Source organism: Erigeron canadensis, chromosome 3 (genome assembly GCF_010389155.1).
Source record: "Erigeron canadensis isolate Cc75 chromosome 3, C_canadensis_v1, whole genome shotgun sequence".
Classification (NCBI taxonomy): Eukaryota; Viridiplantae; Streptophyta; class Magnoliopsida; order Asterales; family Asteraceae; genus Erigeron; species Erigeron canadensis.
The window spans coordinates 38,687,138-38,711,530 of record NC_057763.1 but is presented as its reverse complement, the minus strand read 5'-3'; the positions used below and the strand labels follow the sequence as shown (position 1 = coordinate 38,711,530).

At 33.8% G+C, this 24,393-nt stretch overlaps 4 protein-coding genes across 4 annotated transcripts; 2 read left to right on the top strand and 2 right to left on the bottom strand.

Annotated features, from left to right (window-relative positions):
- Positions 1-288: 288 nt before the first annotated feature.
- Positions 289-1,005, bottom strand: LOC122592095 (protein ALP1-like). The gene has a single exon (XM_043764300.1). The coding sequence runs from the start codon at positions 1,003-1,005 to the stop codon at positions 289-291; it is 717 nt and encodes a 238-aa protein (XP_043620235.1).
- Positions 1,006-7,823: 6,818 nt separating this feature from the next.
- Positions 7,824-11,881, bottom strand: LOC122593017 (type IV inositol polyphosphate 5-phosphatase 7-like). The gene is made up of 10 exons (XM_043765354.1): positions 11,816-11,881; positions 11,622-11,706; positions 10,876-10,927; positions 10,388-10,492; positions 9,735-10,311; positions 9,334-9,527; positions 9,143-9,251; positions 8,872-9,020; positions 8,230-8,443; positions 7,824-8,107 (listed from the first exon to the last, which is right to left on the bottom strand). Exons 1-9 carry the CDS (start codon positions 11,843-11,845, stop codon positions 8,251-8,253), a joined length of 1,494 nt encoding a protein of 497 aa, XP_043621289.1. The 5' UTR covers positions 11,846-11,881; the 3' UTR covers positions 7,824-8,107; positions 8,230-8,250.
- Positions 11,882-17,692: 5,811 nt separating this feature from the next.
- Positions 17,693-21,775, top strand: LOC122593019 (serine/threonine-protein kinase Nek6-like). The gene is made up of 14 exons (XM_043765356.1): positions 17,693-17,850; positions 18,002-18,068; positions 18,297-18,362; positions 18,614-18,660; positions 18,737-18,782; positions 18,940-19,020; positions 19,117-19,159; positions 19,272-19,321; positions 19,403-19,484; positions 19,726-19,775; positions 20,000-20,073; positions 20,176-20,227; positions 20,322-20,741; positions 21,068-21,775. The coding sequence occupies exons 1-14, from the start codon at positions 17,765-17,767 to the stop codon at positions 21,671-21,673; spliced, it is 1,770 nt and encodes a 589-aa protein (XP_043621291.1). The 5' UTR covers positions 17,693-17,764; the 3' UTR covers positions 21,674-21,775.
- A 476-nt stretch (positions 21,776-22,251) lies between these two features.
- Positions 22,252-24,324, top strand: LOC122593018. The gene is made up of 2 exons (XM_043765355.1): positions 22,252-22,704; positions 22,899-24,324. The coding sequence occupies exons 1-2, from the start codon at positions 22,423-22,425 to the stop codon at positions 23,856-23,858; spliced, it is 1,242 nt and encodes a 413-aa protein (XP_043621290.1). The 5' UTR covers positions 22,252-22,422; the 3' UTR covers positions 23,859-24,324.
- Positions 24,325-24,393: the final 69 nt, after the last annotated feature.

The window sequence follows — 24,393 nt, the reverse complement described above, 5'->3', positions numbered from 1 at the left end:
TCTACAATTTTTAGTTTATTTAAACATTAAATTTCATTAAACTAAAAATATTCAAATACATAAACAATACATAATAATTCTTGGAATTAAAACAAATAAAAAAAACATACTAGAAATACTTAAAAGATATAACATAAATAATAGAAATACGACTACTCGTCATCATCGTTCGGCTGGAGGTGTGGTAAGTTTAGACCCGCTAGATGCTTTGTCAGATCATACCGGAGACGGAAATGTGTCTCCTCGTCCTGTATCTCCGGTAAGGCGTCCCGATGATGTTGTGCAGAATCACACAACTGGATCTCCTATATGAACTGGGCAAATCGCACGACCACTATCCTGAATGATCATGTTGTGCAGAATCACACACGCATACACCAAGTTCCTTATTGTACCTAGTGACCGTTGTCGAAACGGTCGATCAATGATATGCCATTTTCCTTTGAGAACACCAAATGCCCGTTCAATATCTTTGCGAGCCGCCTCTTGTGCCGTTTTGAACATTTTTTCTTTCTCGTTTGTCGGGTATTCGTACGCTTTAACAAACGTAGACCATGTAAGATATATGCCATCGACTAGATAGTAGCCACATCTATAAGTACGCCCATTTACACTGAATGGAACGTAAGGAGCAGTGCCCATACGCTCGGGGAGGAACAAGGGAGATTGTTGCAGCACATTGATGTTGTTTAAAGCACCCGGAGGACCAAAAAAGGCGTGCCAAATCCATAAATCTTGAGACGCCGTTGCTTCCAACATAATAGTGGGGTATTCATGATCACCCCTTTTGTATTGCCCCCTCCACTCCATTGGACACATCTTCCAAACAAGATGTGTACAATCCAGACTACCGATCATTCCAGGCAAGTGATGCCTTTCTTCGTGTGCTTCAAACAAACGATCGAGATCATGTGTTGTTGCTTTACGCAGATATTCGGTCTTGTAAGTGTCAACAATAGCATCACAAAAATTTTGAAGACATTCACGTGATGTTCTCCCAGCCATCTCTAAATACTCGTCGTACTCATCATACGAGTCCTGAAAATACGCGTATCTCGACTCAAGATCATGCACGATCTTTAGAAAGAGTCTTTTGTGATCACATTCGGTTATCTACCCACGAATTTCGAATCGGTTCGTGCGAACCGGAATCAGGTTCGAACGCGATCCCAATCGCCTTTGGTTCGCAAATTCAAGGTTGAAAATGACGATTTGAGAGAAGCGATTTTAACGAACCCAAAAGGGCTGGTTCGTCGAATTTCATTGGTCCAATTCGCGATCGAATAAGTGTTGATTCAGCCTGTGATTTAACTAGGGTTGTATCATCTTTTATTTGAGTTATTTAACAAACACCCCCTAAACTTGCATCCTTTAAGCTTTGATAAAAACAACACTTTACTTTATACACAGGTATCTTGTTAAGTAAATTTAAATAAATATACTTTTATATCTTTTAAGAATTAACATTATTATATATATATATATATATGTATGTATGTGTTTTTAATTTTAAAATAATTGAAGTTTTGAATATACTTTGAGATTTTTCATATTTTTTCTGTAATATGTATATATATTTTAAATTAAATTCTTTGAAGTATTAAATATACTTAGAAAATTTGGAGTATTCTATATTTGAATTTAATGTTGTATTTTAAATTTTGGTTCACCGAATCGGATCGAACCGAAGCGAACCAAAATGAGCCTACCCCTCATCGAACCGAATTCTAGGTACCTAGCGAATTGCGAACCCAAAACGCGAACCAGTTGGAACCACGAATCATGTGACTATGAACCAATGTATTATTTTTGGAGACATTCCAATCTAATTCTTTCTTTTCTCATAATCTTTTTCCATGTTAGGCATGATAAAGAACTCCAATTAGTGATCCGTTGTTAGTAGATGCTGGAATTTTCGCCGCAACAAAATAGTTGATCAATTTAAAGAGACTAACATTCCGGCTGCACACACTCATTGCACTTGGGTGAAAGACTCTCGGTATAACTGAGTATTCCGGCTTTGTAAACTGCTCCTTGCTTGCAGAGATCTTGCTTCTTGGTTTCCTTATTCCTTCATTTTATTTTTAACTCATCCTTCTTGTTCTATTGGGTCGACTGTTGATAGTATGGCAGCCTACCTTTGGTGTTAACATTTTCTGTTAAATCCTTTTATCTTGAAGTACATGCCGCTAAGATTGTAGGGGGTGTTGAGAAATGAGTTGTTATACAATCTTGGCTTTGTATGCATATGGAGCTAATCAGCTAATGATGAAGTTGCAACCGATGGTGTTTATGTGGGCCAGTTGAAAGCTTGATGGGCCAATGAATCTCATGGGTCAAAACTAATATATGGGCCTAAGGTTTATAGAAAAAAGGACGGCAACGGCTATTTCTCTCGGTTTTATATACACACTAAAATGCTGCCAAAAAAGAGGGACAGTAACATCATGTAGCCGTTTTGTGTGCATCCTCCTCAGTTTCTTATTTCTTCACATTATGAGCTTTATGTTTCTGTTTAATTTAGGATTCATGCCACTTTTAGGTATTGAATCATGTCTTGTCTATAATTCTTCTTTATTATTAATCTTAATCTCCATCTGATTGTTTAGTTGTTGTTTGGTATCTTTTGTATCTCCTTCTATAACTATTATCTATGTCTCATTTTTCATATTTTATCAAGGAGAATACGCAAGCACAAGTCGCAGTAGTATTGATGTCGTCTTGAATAACTAATACATCATCATTAAACGAGCCACTCGTATTCCTTGTGGACTATGAATTTCTATTTCTATATATACTATCTATATATACTAAACACCAACTTTGCTTTGGAAGTAAAGATGCACATAATACGATATTAATACACATATCACTTAAATTTATTTCTTTACTTCTCATAATTTTGATACATGTCTTTGAACATGAAGTACAACTTAACTTGCCATAAAAAAAATACAATGGTTAACATCTTTGTTTCTGGAGACACGGGCCAAAGGTTCTATCACCATGTCTTGTAAGGCCGGAAGGTCATTTTTTATTTTACCTAGAAACTGGAACCAACCTATCCACTTAATTTGGGTGTCATTGTCTGCCTCTCAATCTCCCTAGCTCATACATTGTGGTTGTATTCAAACTCAAAACCCGTAAAAGACGGCATTAGATGTTTGCCAACTAGATAAGTAACCGTAGATAAGTATTAGTTATATCATATATACTTTGTTAGTAATAGTTGTTTTGTAATACAGCTGGTATTAGGGTTAGTATGGTTCGATTTGAGTCGGTTTTTGACTAAAACCGAACCGCTATAATTCGGTTTTTGAAATCTAAAACCATTGGTTTTCGGCTTTTTCGACTTTTCCGGTTTTTAACCATTTGTGGGTTTGAGCCAACTTGAGCTAAAAAAGTTTAAAGTTTATATCTTATGATTATGATACAACATCGATAATTTATCCAAACAATATCTGTAACAAAAACAATACAACAATGACGTTAAATCCATTATAATAAGTTGAACAAACTTTCAATATTTATTTCAATTAACCTTCTTATATAAGTATTTATATATTTCACGTGTTGTTTCAATATGCAATTAATTGAATCGAAACGATCTTGTTGTATAGTTTCACATAGAACATATAATTAATATCGTTTAGTATACTAACAAAATCAAATATATTAACATATTTAGTGAGAATGAGTATAAAATGATATAAATTAAATACTAAACAATATATATTTTTGGTTCGGTTCAGTTTTTATGGTTCGGTTTTTCATATGAAACCAAAACCAAACCATAACATTCGGTTTTTAAAAAATCAAAACTGAAAACCATTGGTTTTTTTCGGTATTTTCAGTTTTTTGCTCACCCGTAGCTGGTATGCAAGAAAAGAAGTAGATATTGTAATTATCATTTCAAGGACGCGCAACTAGTATGCAAGAAAAGAATTAGATAACGCAATTATCATTTAAGGGACAGACATAAGCTCATATGCTGGTCTAGAGACCAATTGTAGCCGGTTTGCAATGTATTTGGTGTTCAACAACTCTGTGCGAAGGGCTATTCGATCTTGCGGTTTCTTAACCAAAAATCATATACTAAACCACCTAATTTAGATTTTTGCAACTTATTAGCATATGGCTAGCGTGAGTGAATGTTAAACAACCGATGTATGTACTCATTCCATCCTCCAAGTCTTTCAGGACTGTCATTGGCAGTGTTATCTATACTTCTATACTACTATATAAAAAGTAAACCTATATGTTGAAAGTTTGCATAAATGGAACATGCGAATCGACCAAAATATCATTAATGAATTAAATCACCATCAACCCTTAATATTAAATTACACCATTAGTCCATTATATTAGAAAATATCTCTACTAACCTCTTTAAATCAAATACTTTTACCTACACCAATAGATGTCGCCACCACCATCATCACCGGCTCACCGGTGCATTGCGCGGGTACCATGCTCGTGTTTATAAGTAATTAAGGCCAGGTGCAAACCGACCAGGGCCCAAACAGTTAGTGGGCACCCAAATATCTTTAACTCTTTGTTTATATATATGTTGGCCCAATTGTTTTTTGAAGCCCATATGTTAGAGATGCCACTTGGAGCTAGAGGTGCAAGAAAAAACCGATTAACCGAACCGAATCGATTTGTAACCGGTAACCAAAATCGGTTAATAACCGGAATAGTAAAAACCGATTATAGGTTACCAGAAACCGTAAGTTACTAACCGATTACTCTTTTCAAAACCAAAACCGATTATTAATCGGTTAACCTATAACCGGTTAATTATTCCAAATAATAACCGGTTAACCGGTTAATCACATATTATATACATATTATTAATTAAATCTATATATATATATATATATCAATATCAATCATACTATATACATACACTTATATATAATCAGAAAGATCCCACTATCAAATTATTTCATTTGCTTTCAATATATCTATACTATATATAGATTAATGCTTATTTCATCTGATTCAACATCAATTTTGGTTGTTTTTGAGATTTGGGATAACGAAATTTGTTGTGCTTAGAAAATGATGTTTATTTGGAATATAAGTTTTTTTGGAATATGGGTTTGTCGCTTAGGCTTATCGGAAATGATTGTTTTTTCACATTGTTCACCACTTTCTCAATATTATAATGGGCGGTTAAAAAAACGGTTAACCGGTTATTATTAATCAAAATCGGTTAGATAGGTTCCAGTTTTAAAACCTAGAATTATTAACCGGTACAAGTTAACCATGATCGATTAATACTGTTTCAAAAAATAACCGAAACCGATTATTAAAATTAATAACCGAAATCGGTTAACCGCTTCTTACACCTCTACTTGGAGCCATTTCTTTAAGCTGGTGATAATTTCGTCATTTAGCTTAATTTACCTATATTTGTTTTTCTTTTTTCTTCTTTTTGAACAGAATTTATTTATATATTTTAGTTTGTTTGTATTAGCTTATCATATTATATAATCTTTTTTTTATGCATAAAGGGCCCAAAATATATATTATCGGATTTGTCGCGAATGGCATTTAAAGGTTAGACACTTTTTATGTTGATATACTTTGTAATGGATGAAGCCTGAAGGGAGGATACTCAACAACATTGAAAATTTTTCTAGGTTCGGTTAGAATGCGGATAAAAATATAAGTATTAGGGTATAAAGTTAAAATTATACTCGTACATATATATGATAATGGAATTCAATTTTGTTATGAGACGCCCAATATGTCAAGGAGGCCAATATAGTTCTTTGTAATGCTTATATGGGTTCCATGGATAAATGGATACCTTATATAGTTCTCTTAATTCGAAATTATATGGGCAATGACCTAAAACCAGCGGGTAAGATACTTAGTATATATATATATATTAACAAAAAAAAAAAACATAGAGTAGTATGCGTTTGATAGTAGGTAAAAAAATTTTGATGAATGAAAAAGATTAAATTAAATGGATAAAATTAAGTAAATAAACTAGTTGAATATGAAGTTTGGAAATAAAACTAAGCAAAATCATACAAATGTGTAGAGTTTTATGCCTTTGGTTGTTTATTTGATCATTATGGGCGATGTAGTGTCGGGTTCTCTTGATTATATTGGTGTGTTTGATACATTGTTAGGGAACGGTTTTTGGGATCATAAAGAAAGTACTTATTTTGGTTGTGGTGATTCTTTTTCTTGCTCCAAGACCAAGATGTGTATTGGACAAGATTAATTCTTTGAGTTTAACTTCAGCTGGTTTAGTAGCTAGCTCTTGCACTTGCAGTTGTGTTTATTGTTGTTGCTTCGGTTGTGGCGTTTATCAAGCTAGTTATAAATAGTCTTGGTGATAATGTTATATTCTCGTAATGGTTTATTTTTGTCTCGCAGGATAGCAATTGATACATGCTTCAGAGGACAAAAGAGAGTTGATCGATGAATGTAAAATGTTCTACTATTACTTGCTGTTAAATGTTCTTAGCTTGTAATTGATTGTTCAATATCTCAGTATTGATTTTTCATCCAAACAAAAGCATTATATAACTTTAACTACATTTATAAGTTTAACGCCTGGTATCCCGACCATTATTTTGGTAACCCGACCAGATTATTAATGATAGGGAACCCGCTTTTTACTCTATCATATATACTATTATAGACATGGGGCTCATACTTTTTGATTAGGATACCAAAAAATGTGGTTGGGATACTAATATAACCTTGGCTTAGGTCACTTCATTTACCGATGATCCAACCCAATTCAAATAGTATCATGCTTGTCAAACCTATCCAACTGAAAAAAAATTGAGATTGTCACATATCACTTTTCTTTTTTCTTGGATTTTGTTTTTTCAGCTTTTGCAGCAACTCCTTTGGTTTCCAATACAAACTGACCTTTTTAACTATTAAATGTCTCACCCTTAATCATTTTCAAGGTTAAACAGTATATTCTCCAAGTTTTATGAAATTATTATATTACTGTAAATGTTAGTGTTACTTTTGAATATAAAACATTTTTAGTACAAGTTGTAATGAACTGGTATAATTTTTTTCCCCACAACCTGAGAAATCGTTTTGTGAGTAGACTAATTCGAAACTGTATTGTTTTGTGAGTTTGGGGTCACATGGCCATTCGGATGCTTATGTCATGATAGAACTCGAGGATTTATATTGAGAGGCACAATCTTTATCAATGGACTTTCATCCTTGTGATTAAAGTTTAATAATAACTGAGAACATAAAGAATCGAACACAAGATCTCTTGTTTGAAGGAATGGGGCTTTTACCCGCTATTTTTTTTTAATGAAGAGGTAGTTCTTAACATTTATAAAATTATATCTTTTTAATGTTATAAAGAATCTAAATAACGTTTTTAATTGATGATAGAATTAGGCGATGTTGTCGTTGTTCTTGATAAAATAATATAGTTTTTATTTAATGTATCATGCTAATAATCTTTACATAAGAAGAAAATAACTTTTATAGAGGATAAATCATGAGCGATTAATACTGGAGGCTTGGTTTGACACTGAAATGGTGGAATGCAAGAAACATAGTATAAGTTTATATAATGTACATCACTTCGTGCAATTATATCTGCACATCTTGAAATGTTCTTTTGAAATAAAAACCTTACAAATTTTTGGCACTAAAACTTTTACACATACATATCAAATTGTGAATTCATCGTCAACATACATACCGGGTAATAATCTTCATCACAAATTATTTTTCGTTGACATAATAACGACCTAAATTGTCATGTATATCCCACCTCAAAAAAACTAGCACTGCAAGTTATAACCGGCGGGATATATAGCAAAATATGCAAAATTGATTCTGCATTGCTTTAAAACTACTCGTACAAATTTCAGTGACAATGTACAAATCTATATAGCAAAATTGTTAGCTCTCAATTCACTTACATAACATGAACCTTTCAACCTACCAAAAGACTTATTGGCCCTACAAACTACATCTATGAGCCTCATGTCCTAGATATCTATCAATTTACAAATGGTAAAGTTGTCTAATTAACCATACCTTGCAATCATAATACCAGTCAACCTTCATGCTCCCATGAAAATGTGATCTGAGTCTGCAAATGTCAACAAGCAAGTGAGAATCCAATTACCTTATTCATGAATAGCTTGAATGCATGTAAATTGTTGTATTGATGGAAATTTGTGTGGGTACTAGAGAAAGAGATTGGGAGCTTACAATGTTAAAATACCTATAGCTTTATAAATTTGGTAATAGCTCTTCGACCTCAATCCTTGCAGAAATTGAGTTTCTCTTGATTTTGCAGCGGTTGATAGACTCAACCTCTGCTATGAATATACTATATACGGGTCTATGATCAGAGAATCGAGACTCCCCACGAACATAAGACATTTGATGGAGGCCTCTACCATACCACAATATACGGTCACACCTTCATAAGAAATATCTATAGTCAATACGATTTAAATTTTAACAAAACAAAAGATCACCACAGAAAAATTTTGAACCATCATAGTTGGCTTTTGGTTGCTATGTACAAAATATTTTAGCAAAAAATGGATAGATAACACAAAATATGTTGAATGCTATTAAGTAAATGCAAAAGAACCAGACACTTCTTGTCCCAAATCGCTCATTCTTGTTATTTTGCTGCAAAGTGTAGCATTATTTTTTTTCCCGTTCACAAATGAACAAAAGTATAAATGTCAATTATCAACTTCACGGCCATATAGCCACATGCATAATCTGAAAACGAATTCTAGTGTTTTGTATTATAGAAAGTAAATATAAACTTTTGGTGATTTTAAATGCATCCATTAATAAAATTTGTTTGGTGAACACTGGAAAAACAGGTTTTACCATGCTGGAGTTCTTTTCTTTTCTTTTGGGTGCAGATCGTCGCATGCATATCTATCCGAATTATTTGAGTATTTATACGTGGGAGGGAAATATATCCTCCCTTCATTCCATCCTTCGAATACACGTCCACTTCTTTGCTCAATTCGGAGCTACAGAACAGATGGGGAAAAAAAAGATTTATCATTCATGATAATGCTACTAAAATTTAAAAAAAAACATAAGATATGTTATGCAGACATAAAACACCAAGTGTCTATAAGAGTGATTTTACCTGGTCATTTTCCAATAAAGCTCTCCAGTTGTGTGCCTCAACTAGAGCCTTTGCAGATCGGTAAGACAAGGCAATCCGGTAATTTAAGTCACCAAGCCATATTATTCGACTGCATTCAATCAAATGGAAAACTTTAGCATCAAATGTTGTATGCATTATTATTTGAACAAAAAAGTAAGACTTGGCCTTACTCATGCTCGAGAATAGTTTGAGGAGATCTCTCATCTCTCATTCCTTGGACCCTTGGAAACCACGTTTTTCTCAGGATTTCCATCACATCGGCATTTCTTCTCAGCTCATCACCTTCCTTTTGGCCAGAATTCAAGTGACTACATATGAAGCAAAAACTTGTTTGGTGCAATGACATGCTAATTGAGATCGAACCCTGAAATTGTTCGAGAATATTACCTATCATTTTAGGTACCATGATATCGACAACAAGGGTTCAAACTGATGCTTTTATAAAAATACATAATTTGGGTATAAGCAAATGTTCGAACGTGAATTTAGTTTGAAATGAATAAAACCACCCACCCCAACAAAATACTAAAGTAAAGAATTTAGCTGCACTACTGGCAGAAAATGGTTTTACCTTGTTTCCAAGATAACCCATCAATCCTCTGCCAACGCACGAGACTTTCATGTCCCGAACATCGTCTCTAAGCTCACTCTTTACCCATATAGTGAGATAAATCCCGACCATCTGCTTGCTCGCAACCAAACAGTACCGCGAGTTCTTGCGTTGTTTACCACTCAAAGATCCACAAAATGGTGTTTCTGGTTCATATATACTATCAGGTAAATTTTCTGGCCCATCGTCTTCATCTGAATACCCAAGATTCTGCTCATAATCATTGGCCTGGTTCCAGAACACCATCCGGTCTGAGGTGCTATATCTGCGCTCGAGTTTTGGCTGAGTCAACACTCTGTCACTCTTTGAAATCCTCATGCTACGACTCAACGACTGAAAAGATTGTCGGTTCATAAAAGCTGTGCTTTTTCCTGTTTTTAACTCTTCACAATTGGAATTTAATGCCAAATTAGAATCACCGCTTGACCCCGGAAGACTGTTTAGTGTTCTTCGAATGAGTGCTAACCACTTTTTAGCTGGGCCATTGTCTTCTGTACCCAGCACATTTCCAGCATTTAAAGGGACAATTTCTTGAAACCTGTTTTTTTTTAAAAGGTGTCCAATTTAGCATAACTTCTAGGATCAAGATTAATATCAGTCTTAGATAAACTCACCCAAGAACATATATATCGGCAGGAGGCGAAGCATGCAACCAATTTTCAAGATTTAAAGAACTTGTTGGTGACTTTCCAGCCACATTCCATGTAGCTACAAAGATCCTATTGCAACATTATCAGAGTAAAAAAATTCAATTAAAATTACATCAATTATCTAGTTTAGTCGACTTTTAGGCTTATATTTTATTTCATATTATTTGTAAATCTCATTAAATTCGGGGCTTCGTTCGCCCGTCTATTAAGCCAGGATGGCATTATTTGAGTTTTTATTTTTTTATCTTTTTTTTTTGCCGAACTAGTAGAAAAAGCATTAAGACTCATTTTATGCCAAGAAGATTTATTCAAAACTAAGTTTCCTCTTTAAAACTTGTAATTTACTATCTATAAGTTCTACATCCTATAAGTAACAATTACAATAATAAATTTGTAATGGAAGTGAAGTACATGTACCATTATTAGGAAAGTAAGTAAGTTTTGAAACAAACCTATAATCATTAACATCTCTCACTTGGGCAACATATTTCTTGCCTGATCTCTCTGTACACAGCAAACAGAATGGGTAAAGATTTATGGCAGATCAAGAAAGCACTAAAAGTTGCATAAAAAAGGGTAAAATTTTGTTTTTTTTTCAACCAAAAAATGTGAAAATTAAGTAGGGTCTAAGTTGAAATGTGGTCCTAAAAAAGGTCTGAAATGGCACATCTTCTTGATGATGCACACTTCTCTTTCATAGAAATCATTATCTGAAAAGGGGTAAATTCTTTAAAGCTGTATAATTTCCACCATCAAGATTTAAGCCCACAAATAATCCAACAAAAATGTTGTGGGCCATTCTCCCTAAAAGTGGAATTTAGTTAAAAATTAAGTAAAACAAGAATAAACTATTCAAGATCACTACACAAAGATGAAAACAAATACAGTAACAAATTTGGAGCTATAACAACACTACACCGCTAGAGAAAGATACCGAGAGGTAGGATGTAGACAGTCATATCTCTACCCCATATCTCTACCCGGGGTTGTCGGGGAGAGAGACTGCTTCCAAATACCTCGTCAAACATATCTTGAGCTAATGGGCTCCAATTATCCAATAATAAAGTAATAGCAACTCAATCATGTTCCCAAAAGACAATCCAAATATTATTTTAAAAAGAAATCCCAAAATTAAGAACCCTAAAAGTGCCAAAATATAGATACCAACTAAGAACATATAAAGAAATCAAGAAATAACCTTTATAGCTGAAATCATCTGCATGGAATTCTTCAGCTTTGTTCTTGACATTAAACCATTTCTTGAGTGATTTTGACCATGAAACCTTCACAATTCATCACCATTAAACAAAAAGTTCAAAACTTTAAGCAAACTAAGAGACACGAAGAGAAAAAAAAAAGTACATTTTAAAAAAAAAGAATTGTGACTCAAACCTTGTTTTTCTTGAAGTTTTCATCTCTCATTGTTCCAAAACGTTGATATATTATAAATCCCCAAAATTAAAGGTGTATGATTATATAATGAAGGATTAAAAGGAATTGGGTCATAAAGTTTGAAACTTTTTTGATGAATGGAGACTAATGTGTATGAAATTGAGATATGTGTACACAAGAAACATAATGTAGGTACAAACAAAGGGGAAAAGAAATCTCAAGAAAATATCCAGATAAAAAATATATTGGTAGAGATAGATATATGTGTGTATATATATACACACAACAAGACAATGATGAGAGAAAAGTGTTGGTGTCAAAGTGAGGTGGGTGTTGAACAAAAAAGACCTTGTTAATGGGCATAAGAAAGAATCAAAATTTGGAGAGAATAAAGTATAGGAAAGATTTGTGTGTGTGTGTTAATGGGGGCTTGTTGTTTACTTCAAGTGTTGAAGAATTGAAATTATGTAAGAAAGTTTGACTATATAATATAATCAAAGGAAGGATGATGGCAGTCAATTATCTGATAGTATAAAGAAGACGACGATGACTAGGAGCATTTACTTGTTTGATAGATCGGTGAGTTTGCTTGTGGGTTTCCTCGAAAATTTAATTATTTATATCTGAATTAATAATAAAATCATTTATTATCTTACAAAATTATCCCCCACACATGTATTTACACCTGGACAAATAATAAGTACGAGTACTAGCTACTAGTCTTCTTTTTCTCGCAAAATTTTCAAGATCGAACATTATTGGTAAAAAAAAATTTGAAAATAGTCAAGGCGACACCTTTGTTAAATCGTATGCATCAAATTAAAGTATTTGTTTTTAGGTGACTTGAATGAAAAAAAAAAAACTAATTGTTTTACCTATTTTGTTTATCGAGATACTAATATACAAAACCAATGTTTACGATCCACAATTCCAGACCAAGGGTTATCATAGAGTCGCGAGGAAAAACGTCAAGCCATGTTAGCATAACATTAATCGAGGTAACTACATTTGTTTCCATAAAGTAGGATAGGCAAAAGTGAAATCAAAATGAGTACAAAGTACTTGTTAATACATTAGTTCGGTCAATATCAATAATAATGATCTGATATTTACTGATCAAGGATATCAATGTATTCATTCACTAATCAATTCTTAGTTACATTTAAAATACCAATATATATTTACTCTCGTATGGTCATATAGGCTCGTTATAAGTCATTATCATCACAATATATAGTTTTTTTTATATGTCTATAATAAGTTTTGAACTTATAAACTTTATTATTTTTATATGAGTCAATGTGATCACATGATGACAATACTAATGAGATGGAAATTATATTATTATATTAAATCTGTATATGTTTAGATGTTTATATAGTCTTTTAAAGAGTATTTGGTTGATGTAACGTACAAATGAGTTGTTTGATATAAAAATCATTAGAAAGAAGATAATTATTGTTGAAGTATCATGTATTACTATAACTAAAATAATTGGTTAATTATTACAAGTTTTTGAATTTTAAAAATTTTAAACTTGCACTTCAATAAATTATAAACCACAGTTTAGGCTAAAAGGAGTGAGACATATTTAAAAGTGAGGGGATATTCGTCATGTGGCGCTATGTAAGCAAGAGGATTTTTGTGGGAAAAATGGGGAGTGAAGCATAGGGGTGGAGGGGATAATGGACATGTGGCATCCATGTTTCTCCCACCAACTTTATTTTTTTTTTTACTTTTTATTTCTTTCTTTTACCTTTTTTACTCTAGAACTAATATATATAGAGAGAGAGAAAGGAGAGATTATTTGAGAACTCCTAAAAAAAAGAACTCAAGAATTCATCTACACCCTTGGATCAAAGAAAATGGATTGACAAGATTAAAAATAAAAAAACTCCTCTCAACACTAGAGGGTTATTTTCGTCAGCTCTTTTTTTTTTTCTCTCTTACTTTAATATAATTCTATCTAATTCACTAAAATACTTTTATCTCACAAACCGTAAATCGTTAGACGAAAAGAAAAGCATGGGTAGTCTTAGAATTTCATCCTCTTTCATTAGAGATACGATTCGATATCCTTTTGACGACTTTTTAAATTTCGTTTTTTTTTCCTATCACGTTCATCTTACACATGTGTAAGTTGTACTTACACATGGACAAGTTGTCACCCCTAATACATCTCGCTCTATGGTTTAGGGTTTGAAGGTCGAGGGTTAGCCGTAACCCTCGGGCTTCAAACCCTAGAGTGTGAACCCTCATCCTTTTTAGGTTTTTAGGGTTTAGATTTTCCAGGGTTTTTAGAATGTAGCGTCCCCCTCGGATTAGCAATTAAGCTTTAGGGTTTATGGTTTGAAGTTGTAGGCTAACCCTACAACTTCAAACCCTAAACCCTAAAGCGTACCATGTACCCGCTCTAGGGTTTAGGGTTTGAAGGTCCAGGGTTAGCCGACCCTCGGGCTTTAAACCCTAAACCCTAGAGTGGGAACCCTTATTCGTTTTAGGTTTTTAGGGTTTAACATTTAAGGTTTAGATTTTCCAGGGTTTTTAGAAAGTAGTTTCCCCCTCGAATTAGAAATTAAGCTTTAGGGTTTTACAATGCGTCATCATCTTTTTTGAACTTTATAAGTAACTTACCCATGTGTAGGTTGTACTTACCCATGAGCAGGTTGTATTTACGCATGGGCAGGTTATACAGCTCACTACTTCTAGGTCTTTCCTACACATGTGTAGGTTGTACTTACACATGTGTAGGATGAACGTGATGGGGGAAAAAAATGAAATTTAAAAAGTCATCAAAAGTATATCGAATCGCATCTCTAATGAAAGAGGACAAAATTTCAAGACCACCCATGCTTTTTTTTCCGTGATGTACGGTTTGTGAGATAAAAGTTTTTTAATGATTTAGATATTTTTTGATTTAATAAGAGGAGAGAGAAAGAGAGTGTTAGACAACTTTTTTAATAATGACAAACATCCCCTTCCTGATCTTGATGAATGGAGGGCTGAGATTGGTTCTCGCGTTCTTTTTTTTTTTAATGGTTCTCAAAATAATTCACCCCTATATATATATATATGTGTGTGTGTGTGTTTGTGTATTACATAAAACACATCCAAATTAAACATAATAAAACACATAAAAAAAATCCCACAAAATATAAATAAAGTCCATTACATAATTTAAACGATTCCGCCCCATACCGTTTAGTCTTTAAGACCACAAAAAAGTTAAAAAGGCATTGTGCACAAGCATGAAGCCAAATGGATTCGATTGGGCTTGGAACCATAAATCTCAAATTTTGTTCGGACCATTTCATCGATCTTTGCATATTTAGACAATAGTTTTGATAAACGATAAATGACGACATCACTTTTATTTAAGTTTCGATCTTTTCTTCTATCACAAAAATTTGTATATAAAACATTTTATCCCTTTTTTTTTTTATTAATTAATTTTTTAACTTCTAGAGTTTATAGCTGGACTTTGTGGTTGTATATTTATATCTACTAGCCAAAACTAGCTACTAATCGAACTTTTTGTTTGTATGAAAATGTTTGGAAGAAAAAATGAGGGTTGAGCCGATACATAATATAATGTTAAACAAATAAAATTCAAAATGTTAAGAAAACTATTTTTAATATATATATATATATGTAATATACTTTTTCATAAACTCTATGTTAGAACTTTTTTTTTTCTCTTCAATAGCCTCTAGACTTTGTGTTCGTTAAACAAGCTTATATGTTTGCGCTTATGAAAACCAAATTTTACAAGATCAGACTAATAAAAACTCATTTAAATTTGACGTCTAACTTTTTAAATATCATCGTAACAATATTATGATCACATATACAAATGGATTTTAGTTGCACTAAATGGCCGGGTTACTTATTTGCTAGTTCATATACGTAAATATATTTACTTTACACTTATCCATAAAATAATTTCTGACTTAATCCAGCTACATTTATGACTTATATATCAACTTATAGTTTCAAGGTTTCAGAACCTCAAACGAAATCACGACGTTGAGAAAGTTATCTAACGTGCACATATAGTTAATGTGTCCAACAAATTTGACAAAACATATTGAAACATATATATTGATCAAAATGATCTTGACGAAATTGTACAATCATTGAGAGCGCTATAAAAGGAATACGAATGTAGACAAAAGTTATACAAGACCAAACCAATTATTGACATGAGAAGTAAAGAAATTCTACTTTCGAATAAAATCAAAAGTACAACTATTTGAAATAGGAGACCTCTTTAACTTGCAATCAAATGAACGTGAGTACGTGACACATCGGCTAATAGGAAATAGCAATATAGGGCCTATACCTTTTGAAGTCTCCTATAGGCAAGCCCAAAGTAAGATACAAAACACTCAGGCGGGATCGAGTTTATACAAGCCCAAATGGTTTACAACCTTGTTTCACAAAAGTTAATATAATAAGCCCATATGTTTTATAACTTTTTTTTCTCAAAAGTTTATATAGCATTCCAAATATTTTTAACGCCTATAACGTATGAAAAACTAAAAAATTAAAAATCTTAAAAATTAAAAGTTAGGAAAAAATGAAACTCAAGCATAAATATTTTATATGTAACTAAAATACATGTAGCAGTCAAATCTTTAAAAAAACCTTTCATCACGATCAATCATATATTAATTTCCAATCTAGTTAATTAATTAAACAATTAAAAACTATTCGTGATCGTGATACACAATAAAGTTAGAGATCTTCATAAAATAAAAAGAAGCAAAGGTACAAACATTAAAGAGTGCACGTATTCTAAGTTCCACTTTATTTTATTAATAATAAAAAAAATAAAATCATTTATCCATTATCTTTCTTTTGCAGTTTGCTTTCATTTCAATTCTTTTGCCGCTCGCTCGCTTGGCATTGTCCCCTCCGTCCTTGACAACTTTACACTTCCGTTTCATATACTTAATTACTTTTACAAAAGTATAATCAAATGAAATGCTCAGTCAAAATATTAGTAAATATATGTACGTACATATATGCACACCACCTTCTTCTTATTAACATATACAGTAGTGTACATTTCTGTAAATATAATCTTTATTAATTGTATGCTAACGTACACATTTTTCTTTCCTTTTTAATGGCAACTCGATGCGTATTTTGAATTGATCCGTTTTCAATACCAGGTACTACCTCATTTTATTTTAGTCTGCATTTATACATATTCGTGATATATCGTAAACTTAATTGATTCTTACTTCTCGTTATGTTGTATATATAATGTTGGCTTGCTATGTGAATTATAGTGATCACAATGTTAGGGTACATGTATATTTATAATTTGTTTATCCGTGAACACATGAACAAAGTGTTGATATATGAATTGAAAGTTTGATACAAAAAATATATATACAATAGCAACACAAGACAAGACAAAATTGATGTATTTATTATTTGAGAGTGTAATTGTTTTTAAAGTGAAATGTTTTTGATGTTGTTGAAAAGCATTTGTTGGGAAAGGATGAATGAGAAGGCTAGTTTACTTACCTCTTTGATTGGATGTTTGGTTGGTGTTGATAAAGATTCTATAACAACAAAAGGGTCATTTTCCATTAGAAGTTGTCATTTATTGCAAGTAGGATGTCACCAAAAACCACTCTTAAGTTCCCATATAGCATTTGCTCCACTTTGAATTTATGCAAACAGTTTTGAAAGTACCACATTACTTATAAGTTATAACTTTCAAAATTATATATATATTTATGCATTATACAGACATGACTAGTTTCATAGTCTGTTGTATAATAGCTATACCGTCTGTAAATGCAATTAGTTAATATCATATATTGTATGATGATTTTGACACTTTTGATGCATCTTTGTTGTAGTGGTTGTTAGTCAGGCTTGAAGTTCCTTGGAAGAAGGCCGGAAGTTTGAGATAGTTGGAGTTCTGTATTTATGGAGAACTATGAAGTATTAGAGCAGATTGGGAAAGGCTCATTTGCTTCTGCTCTGCTCGTGAAGCATAAACGCGAAAAGAAAAGGTGAAGATTTATTGTCTGTTAATTGTTTAATTCGTCTTTTTTTTTTCACTTGCGTATGATGCAGTCCAAGTTTTTGAATATGACATGCAAAATGCTTTGTATATTGTGATATTGAGTTGATTTGATTGATGATAATTTTCCCTTATTTCAGGTATGTTTTGAAGAAAATACGACTTGCCCGACAGTCTGATAGGACCCGCAGATCTGCTGTACAGGAGGTTTCTATTCTCCCTCTAGTATTACATAATAGGATAAACCTAATTATAGTAATTAGATGTTGTCCTGATGAGCAAGTTAAGAGAAATAGTATAGTGATAGAAACTCTGCTAGCTTTAATAGACGATACTTATCTGGTAAAGACGTAAAGTGAAATATTGGATTATGGTAAAGATCTAACATCTCACTTCAAATCAAGTATGGAAACTTATCTGGTTCTCTTTGTGCAGATGGAGCTTATTTCCAAAGTGCAAAATCCTTTTATAGTAGAATACAAAGATTCATGGGTTGAAAAGGTCTGTGTGCCCTGCCTTAAAATATGATTTAGAGAAGTGTTTGTCTATTTCTCTAATATCTAAAACACACCAATGAAAGTAGAATCTTGTGAACCTAAAAAAAATATCATCAACTGTAACATTTAAATGTACAATATGCAAAGGCTGCAGCTTTCACAAGACATGTAACATATCTTAGTTCGCTTTCATGGCCTATAGGTTGCTATGTACAATCTAGAATGTTGAACTTATTCTTTCTTTCTTTCTTTCAGGGTTGCTATGTGTGTATTATTATAGCTCATTGTGAAGGAGGAGACATGTAAGCTATATTCTTCATCAGTTTAGCACCTTCCTTTTATGTTTGTGTCGATATTTTCAAGTATTTGCTTGTGTAGGGCTGAAGCAATTAAAAGAGCCGCTGGAGTTCATTTTCAAGAAGAGGTAAAACTCCTGTGATACTATCTTTTCAGGATCGATAGTCACACACACTAAAAACGCAATTACAGTTGCAAGAAACAATACATGACACTTATGGTGTTTATGTCGATGATATATGCTTAGTGAATTCTGCTTAATGCCATCTTGTTTCAATGTGCAGCAACTCTGCAAATGGCTTGTTCAGCTCTTGTCAGCCCTTGATTACTTGCATGTTAACCATATTCTCCATCGAGACGTTAAGGTTAACATTCTCGAGATAAAGTCTCAAAATAATAATGTCATTTCTGATGATTTATCTAAAATTTTATGTAACTTATTTTTTCTGTTTTCACTTCAGTGCTCGAATATATTCCTAACAAGAGATCAAGAAATTCGACTAGGTAATGATTGTCTGTACGTCTTCTACTTAAAAGCATGAAATTATGAAAGGTTTCAAGGCATGTGCACCTTATATAGCTTTATATTGACCTAAGTTTCAATGGCCACTGTCAGGTGATTTTGGTCTTGCTAAAATGTTGACTTCAGATGATCTTGCATCCTCTGTAAGTAGATTGCCTCATCAGTTGATCTGAAGGATGTTTTAAACAAGTCAAGCTTTCTGCTTACAAGTCTTTCAATATCAGGTTGTGGGAACTCCTAGTTACATGTGTCCAGAGCTTCTTGCAGATATACCTTACGGTTCTAAGTCAGATATTTGGTCTTTAGGTAAGTTCCTGATGTTTCATCTGAAGTCTGTTGTTGCTACAGGACCGAACCCCATTTAAAATCTCTCAAACCAATATCCCCTTTTAACTCTAGAACTAAGAACCATACTTAACATACCTGGTCACCAGTACCAGATAGGTCTCTATCATGTTTTGTTGGTTGGCAGTCAGGACCGACCCTGTGTTTAGTTTTTAGTTGGTTTAGTGGTTAGCTAACGCATTTGCTACACCTACTTTTCCAGGATGCTGTATATATGAAATGATGGCTTTCAAGCCTGCGTTCAGAGCATTTGTAAGTTTATCTATTGCTTGTATGATTATCTCCTCTATCTATACCAAGAACTTGCACTGCGCAACTAGCACAAAGTCTTGAGCTGTGACCTAGGAGTTTTAATAACAACACTAGTTATTTCTGGAGTTTATGTTATATCTTATGAGTTTCATAGGTGCATTGAAATCATCAGTCTTTCATTAATATAACTGACAATTTGCTATTATAATCTCGTCTTTGAGTAGGATATGCAAGCTTTAATCAACAAGATCAATAAATCTATAGTCGCTCCACTTCCAACCATGTACTCTGGTGCATTGTGAGTGTTCTAATACTTTTAGGCCTCTAACAACCCAAGACTTGGCGAATTGTGACAATATCTTCTATCGATCTGATTTACCATTTTCTTGTTCTTTTCTAGCCGTGGGCTTGTTAAGAGCATGCTGCGGAAAAACCCAGAGACAAGACCAAGTGTATGCAAAACTGACCTTTCTTTTCTTATTTTTTCATTTTTCTAACTAAACCTTAGACTTGAAGATGTTGCATTTCTTTTTTGTTTAATTCTAGGCTGCAGATTTACTAAGACATTCACATCTTCAGCCATACGTACAAAATCTTCACTTAACTTTAAACAACCCAAGACGCCATACATATCCGGTCTACAAAAAGAAAACAAGATTTGTCGAACCTGAACCTCGAATGGTTCATTCTCACAGAAATCAGCAGCAATCTTTTAGCAGTGACCGGGCCTTAAATCCTAGTATATCTGAACATGATCAAGTTTCTTTGTGCTCGGAGAATGTAGACTATCTGTCAAGATCCTTGACTAGTAAACTATCCACTGTCAGTTTGGATGAAGAGACACCAGTAGCTTCAAAGACACCGGTTGCTAGTAGAACACCAAGATTCACTCCAACAAAAACTTCTACTCCCAGAAGACAAACTATTTCACCAAAGATAACCGGACAGGGTTCAAATCATGATTTGGTATTCACTACATCATTTCACTCTCTAGTTGCATAAACAATATATCATTTGACTTTTAAAGTGAACCCGAGACAAGTTCTAATAAGAGAAGGGCAAATTGGATAAAAAGGTAACAAACTTTGGTTACCCAATATAAAATTTTGATCAAAGTTTAGTTACCTTTTTTTTTATAACAACTACCCGTAAGAAAACCACAGTTTTGATGCATATTTCTCTCATAACAATTGGGGTATATACCAGTTTTCTTTTCTAGAATAGGCTATACACGAATATTCCTGTTTTTTGACTCTTTGATTCTCACCGAGGCATGTATGATTTGTTATCAGCTCCCAGCATCTCAAACTCCAGCTGGAAGACCTTCACATACTGTCCGTAGAATCTCTGTACCAAAATCCAACACGGGTCATTCTCGTATCACCTCTCCAGATGTATCGGTCAATGCTCCACTTATCGACAAGATGACAGAGATCCCATTAGCCTCTACAGAAGAACGGTTAATCCTACCTGTCCCTAAAAGTTCACCAATATCAACCCAATATCGCTCTTCTGACACATACCCAAACAGCAGAGACCAATCAATTACAATGGACCATTGCACCATGGTCAAGATCATTGACCACACCCACAAAAGAGCAACCAGTGGTACAGTTAAAAGAACAACCGAGTGCACCACAACCGGGGTTACTTCAAGCCACCCGTTCGCAGGTTCACCAGGACAGAACCGTAAGTTTGACACATCATCCTTCCAGCAACGGGCTGAGGCCTTAGAAGGGCTGTTGGAATTCAGTGCACAGTTAATGCAGCAAGAACGGATCGAAGAATTAGCAGTTTTATTAAAACCATTTGGGCCTGAGAAGGTGTCTCCAAGAGAAACTGCCATTTGGTTGTCTAAAAGTTTCAAGGGAATTGGTGGAGATGCTCAGAATTTTTAATGATTTGCAGTTTGATTGTTTGAAAAGTGCAACTGTAAGTATCTATGAGTTGCTTGCTCATATAGGATATAAGTGGAAGGTTTTCTTTCAAGCCTGACATGATCTTGCGAATTTCAATATAATTTTGGTTTGCGAATCACATAAAAAGTTTTTTTTGTGTGTCAAACTGTCAATATGTGAAGTTTAATGTTAAAACTGTGGTTCACAGTCATACTATTTGTTGGATCCGTAGTCACATACGTGCATTCTTAAAGTACGAAAACGGAAATGGAACATCATATTAATGTGATTACGAGAAAGCTAAATTTACTTATATTTACGTTGTTGCTTGAGAAAGATTTGGGCAACAGTTTGGATAAGTTCCATCATTATAAACATGTCAATAGAGTTTTATTACTTCATAAGACATGATGAGTTACTTAAAACTTTTAGGCGTATATAAAGTAAAACTTTAAAAATATTGTGCAGATAAAAAAGCACAACAGAGGGTCTATATTGTCTTAGTCGGGTTCCCAGAACCCTCTCACCCAATAAATAGTACTATAGTAGGAAGAAAAACCTTTAGTCCGTCTAAAGACACGACAACATATTTGAAAAAAACTTTGCCCAACTTGGGTATCCCTAAATCCAAGTGTGTAACTTTCTTACCAAAAGTAAATTGTTTGTAACCTTATCATTTTTGTAGATACATAATACAAAAATAATCAAAGCATACAAGTTGAATTTTACCAAACTTACCCGCCAAAAAAATGGAAGAATTTGAAACCCTAGAATTATATGAGCTCCACTATTCTGATCTCGTTGCATTATCTTTTTTGTCTCCTTTGGATGACCAATCTTCTCCATCTTCCGAAAACATGGAATATTTGGAATCAGTAATGTATAAGATCATGAAAAACCTCGGTCCCTCCGGCCCGGGCCTACTTGCTATTAACGGAGTCCCCAATGCTTCCGAACTGCGCCAAATACTGCTTCCAATGGCTCGGAAGCTGGCCCTCCTTAACAACGAAGATCGTAAACGTGTACTCAAGGTAACGTATCTGGTAATTAGAAATTAAATGTTGCATATAATGTGTTTGATGAAATGCCTGAACCAATTATCCCTGATCATAATCACTTTATGCTAGTTAAATTTATGATATTTATAAATAAAATTGCTTTCATCACTTTAAAAATGCATATCTAAACGGACCCATTAAGGACTTTATCGGTGTCACATTTGCAGGATCATGGGTTAGGAAGTGACGTTCCGCTTAAGAACGTTGATAGAACAGTCTCCCCTTTCGCTATGCAATTAAAATACAACCGGGATTTGGATGTTGGCAGTCTTTGTAATGCAAACAGGTCAGGGATTGAAGGTTGTAGTTCGGAAATTGAGAATCTTGGGAACGTATTTAAAGAGTTGGGACATTGCATGATTGAGGTAGGTCTTCGACTGGCAAGGGTGTGTGACAAAATCATTGGTGGACATGAGTTAGAACAAAGCTTATTGGAATCATGCTCGGCTAAAGGGCGTCTTATACACTACCATTCGCTTTTAGATAACGTTATTCTGCAAGCCTTAAAGGATACGCGGTCCAAAAGCAGGACTAGTAAAAATTCTAGTGAAAAGTGCTCCGATCTGTGGCAGCAGTGGCATTATGATTATGGTGTTTTCACTGTTTTGACAGCACCGATGTTCATGTTTGCTCCTGTAATTAATGGCTGTTCCCAATCATGTGATGGGAAGGAGTGCTCTTCCCCTAGTGGACATACATATTTGCAAATATTTGATCCGAATAAGAACAGTGTTGTAATGGTAAAGGCATCTTCGGATAGTTTTATTGTTCAGGTAGGGGAATCAGGTGATATATTGTCAAAAGGGAAACTCCGTGCAACTCTTCATTCCGTTTCTAGACCTAAAAATTTGGAAAATTTGAGCAGGGAAACATTCGTTGTGTTCTTGCAGCCTGCGTGGAGCAAGACACTTACGCTCTATGATTTTGCAGTGGAAAATACGAGTTTAAATGGTGAGCATGCAAGAGTATGTAATGAGGAGAACCGGTCTCAAAAACCAAGTTCAGATATTGGTAAATTAGTCCCACCACTTTGTGATCGCTTAAAAGATGGTATGACATTTGCAGAATTTTCAAGAGAAACAACAAGACAATATTATGGAAGCACTGGGTTGCAGTCAAAGAGATAAATGATTGATAGATGGTTGCTTCAATATGTTGATTACAATGGGGTGAATTATTGTCCTTCATCCAAGTATATTTATGTTGTTGCTCACCCAAAAAAACAATATGAAATTATGAACCAGTAAAATTATGAAGATGATTCGGTTCCTGTTTAATACTTGCACATGAGAGTTTCAATTAATGGTATCAACTTCGCTTCTGGTAATCATACAAAAGGGGGTGATAAATCAAGAATCTTCTGCAGAGTTTATATCCATGTGAGTGATCTCCAAAGATTCTATGATCTCTTTGTCATGAGGATTTACTGCTTGTATTGAATGGTTAGCAGTCACAGTTCACACAACTAATGTAGTTAATGTCAGTTGAAAGTCGTATTGTTATCATGGAGTCGTTTACATGTTGTCATTGTGTGTTGTAAACAGAAACTCGGTATCAAAAAAATAGTTTGTGACTGGAATAAACGTTGCATAATGAGCCAAAAGGGGTCGGGTCAAATGGGTAATTTTTGTTATGACATGTTGACCATTTAGAAAGTCGTAA

What these genes read in the sequence shown, in the direction of transcription:
- LOC122592095 (XM_043764300.1), bottom strand. Translation starts at nt 1,005, where the DNA reads ATGGCTGGGAGAACATCACGTGAATGTCTTCAAAATTTTTGTGATGCT.
- LOC122593017 (XM_043765354.1), bottom strand. Translation starts at nt 11,845, where the DNA reads ATGAGAGATGAAAACTTCAAGAAAAACAAG. An exon ending in GCCGATATATATGTTCTTGG is followed by an intron (nt 10,312 to 10,387) that starts GTGAGTTTATCT and finishes AAAAAAAAACAG; the next exon opens with GTTTCAAGAAATTGTCCCTT. An exon ending in CTTTATTGGAAAATGACCAG is followed by an intron (nt 9,021 to 9,142) that starts GTAAAATCACTC and finishes TCTGTTCTGTAG; the next exon opens with CTCCGAATTGAGCAAAGAAG.
- LOC122593019 (XM_043765356.1), top strand. Translation starts at nt 17,765, where the DNA reads ATGGAGAACTATGAAGTATTAGAGCAGATTGGGAAAGGCTCATTTGCT. An exon ending in AGCCTGCGTTCAGAGCATTT is followed by an intron (nt 19,776 to 19,999) that starts GTAAGTTTATCT and finishes GTCTTTGAGTAG; the next exon opens with GATATGCAAGCTTTAATCAA. An exon ending in ACCATGTACTCTGGTGCATT is followed by an intron (nt 20,074 to 20,175) that starts GTGAGTGTTCTA and finishes GTTCTTTTCTAG; the next exon opens with CCGTGGGCTTGTTAAGAGCA.
- LOC122593018 (XM_043765355.1), top strand. Translation starts at nt 22,423, where the DNA reads ATGGAAGAATTTGAAACCCTAGAATTATATGAGCTCCACTATTCTGAT. An exon ending in ATCGTAAACGTGTACTCAAG is followed by an intron (nt 22,705 to 22,898) that starts GTAACGTATCTG and finishes TCACATTTGCAG; the next exon opens with GATCATGGGTTAGGAAGTGA.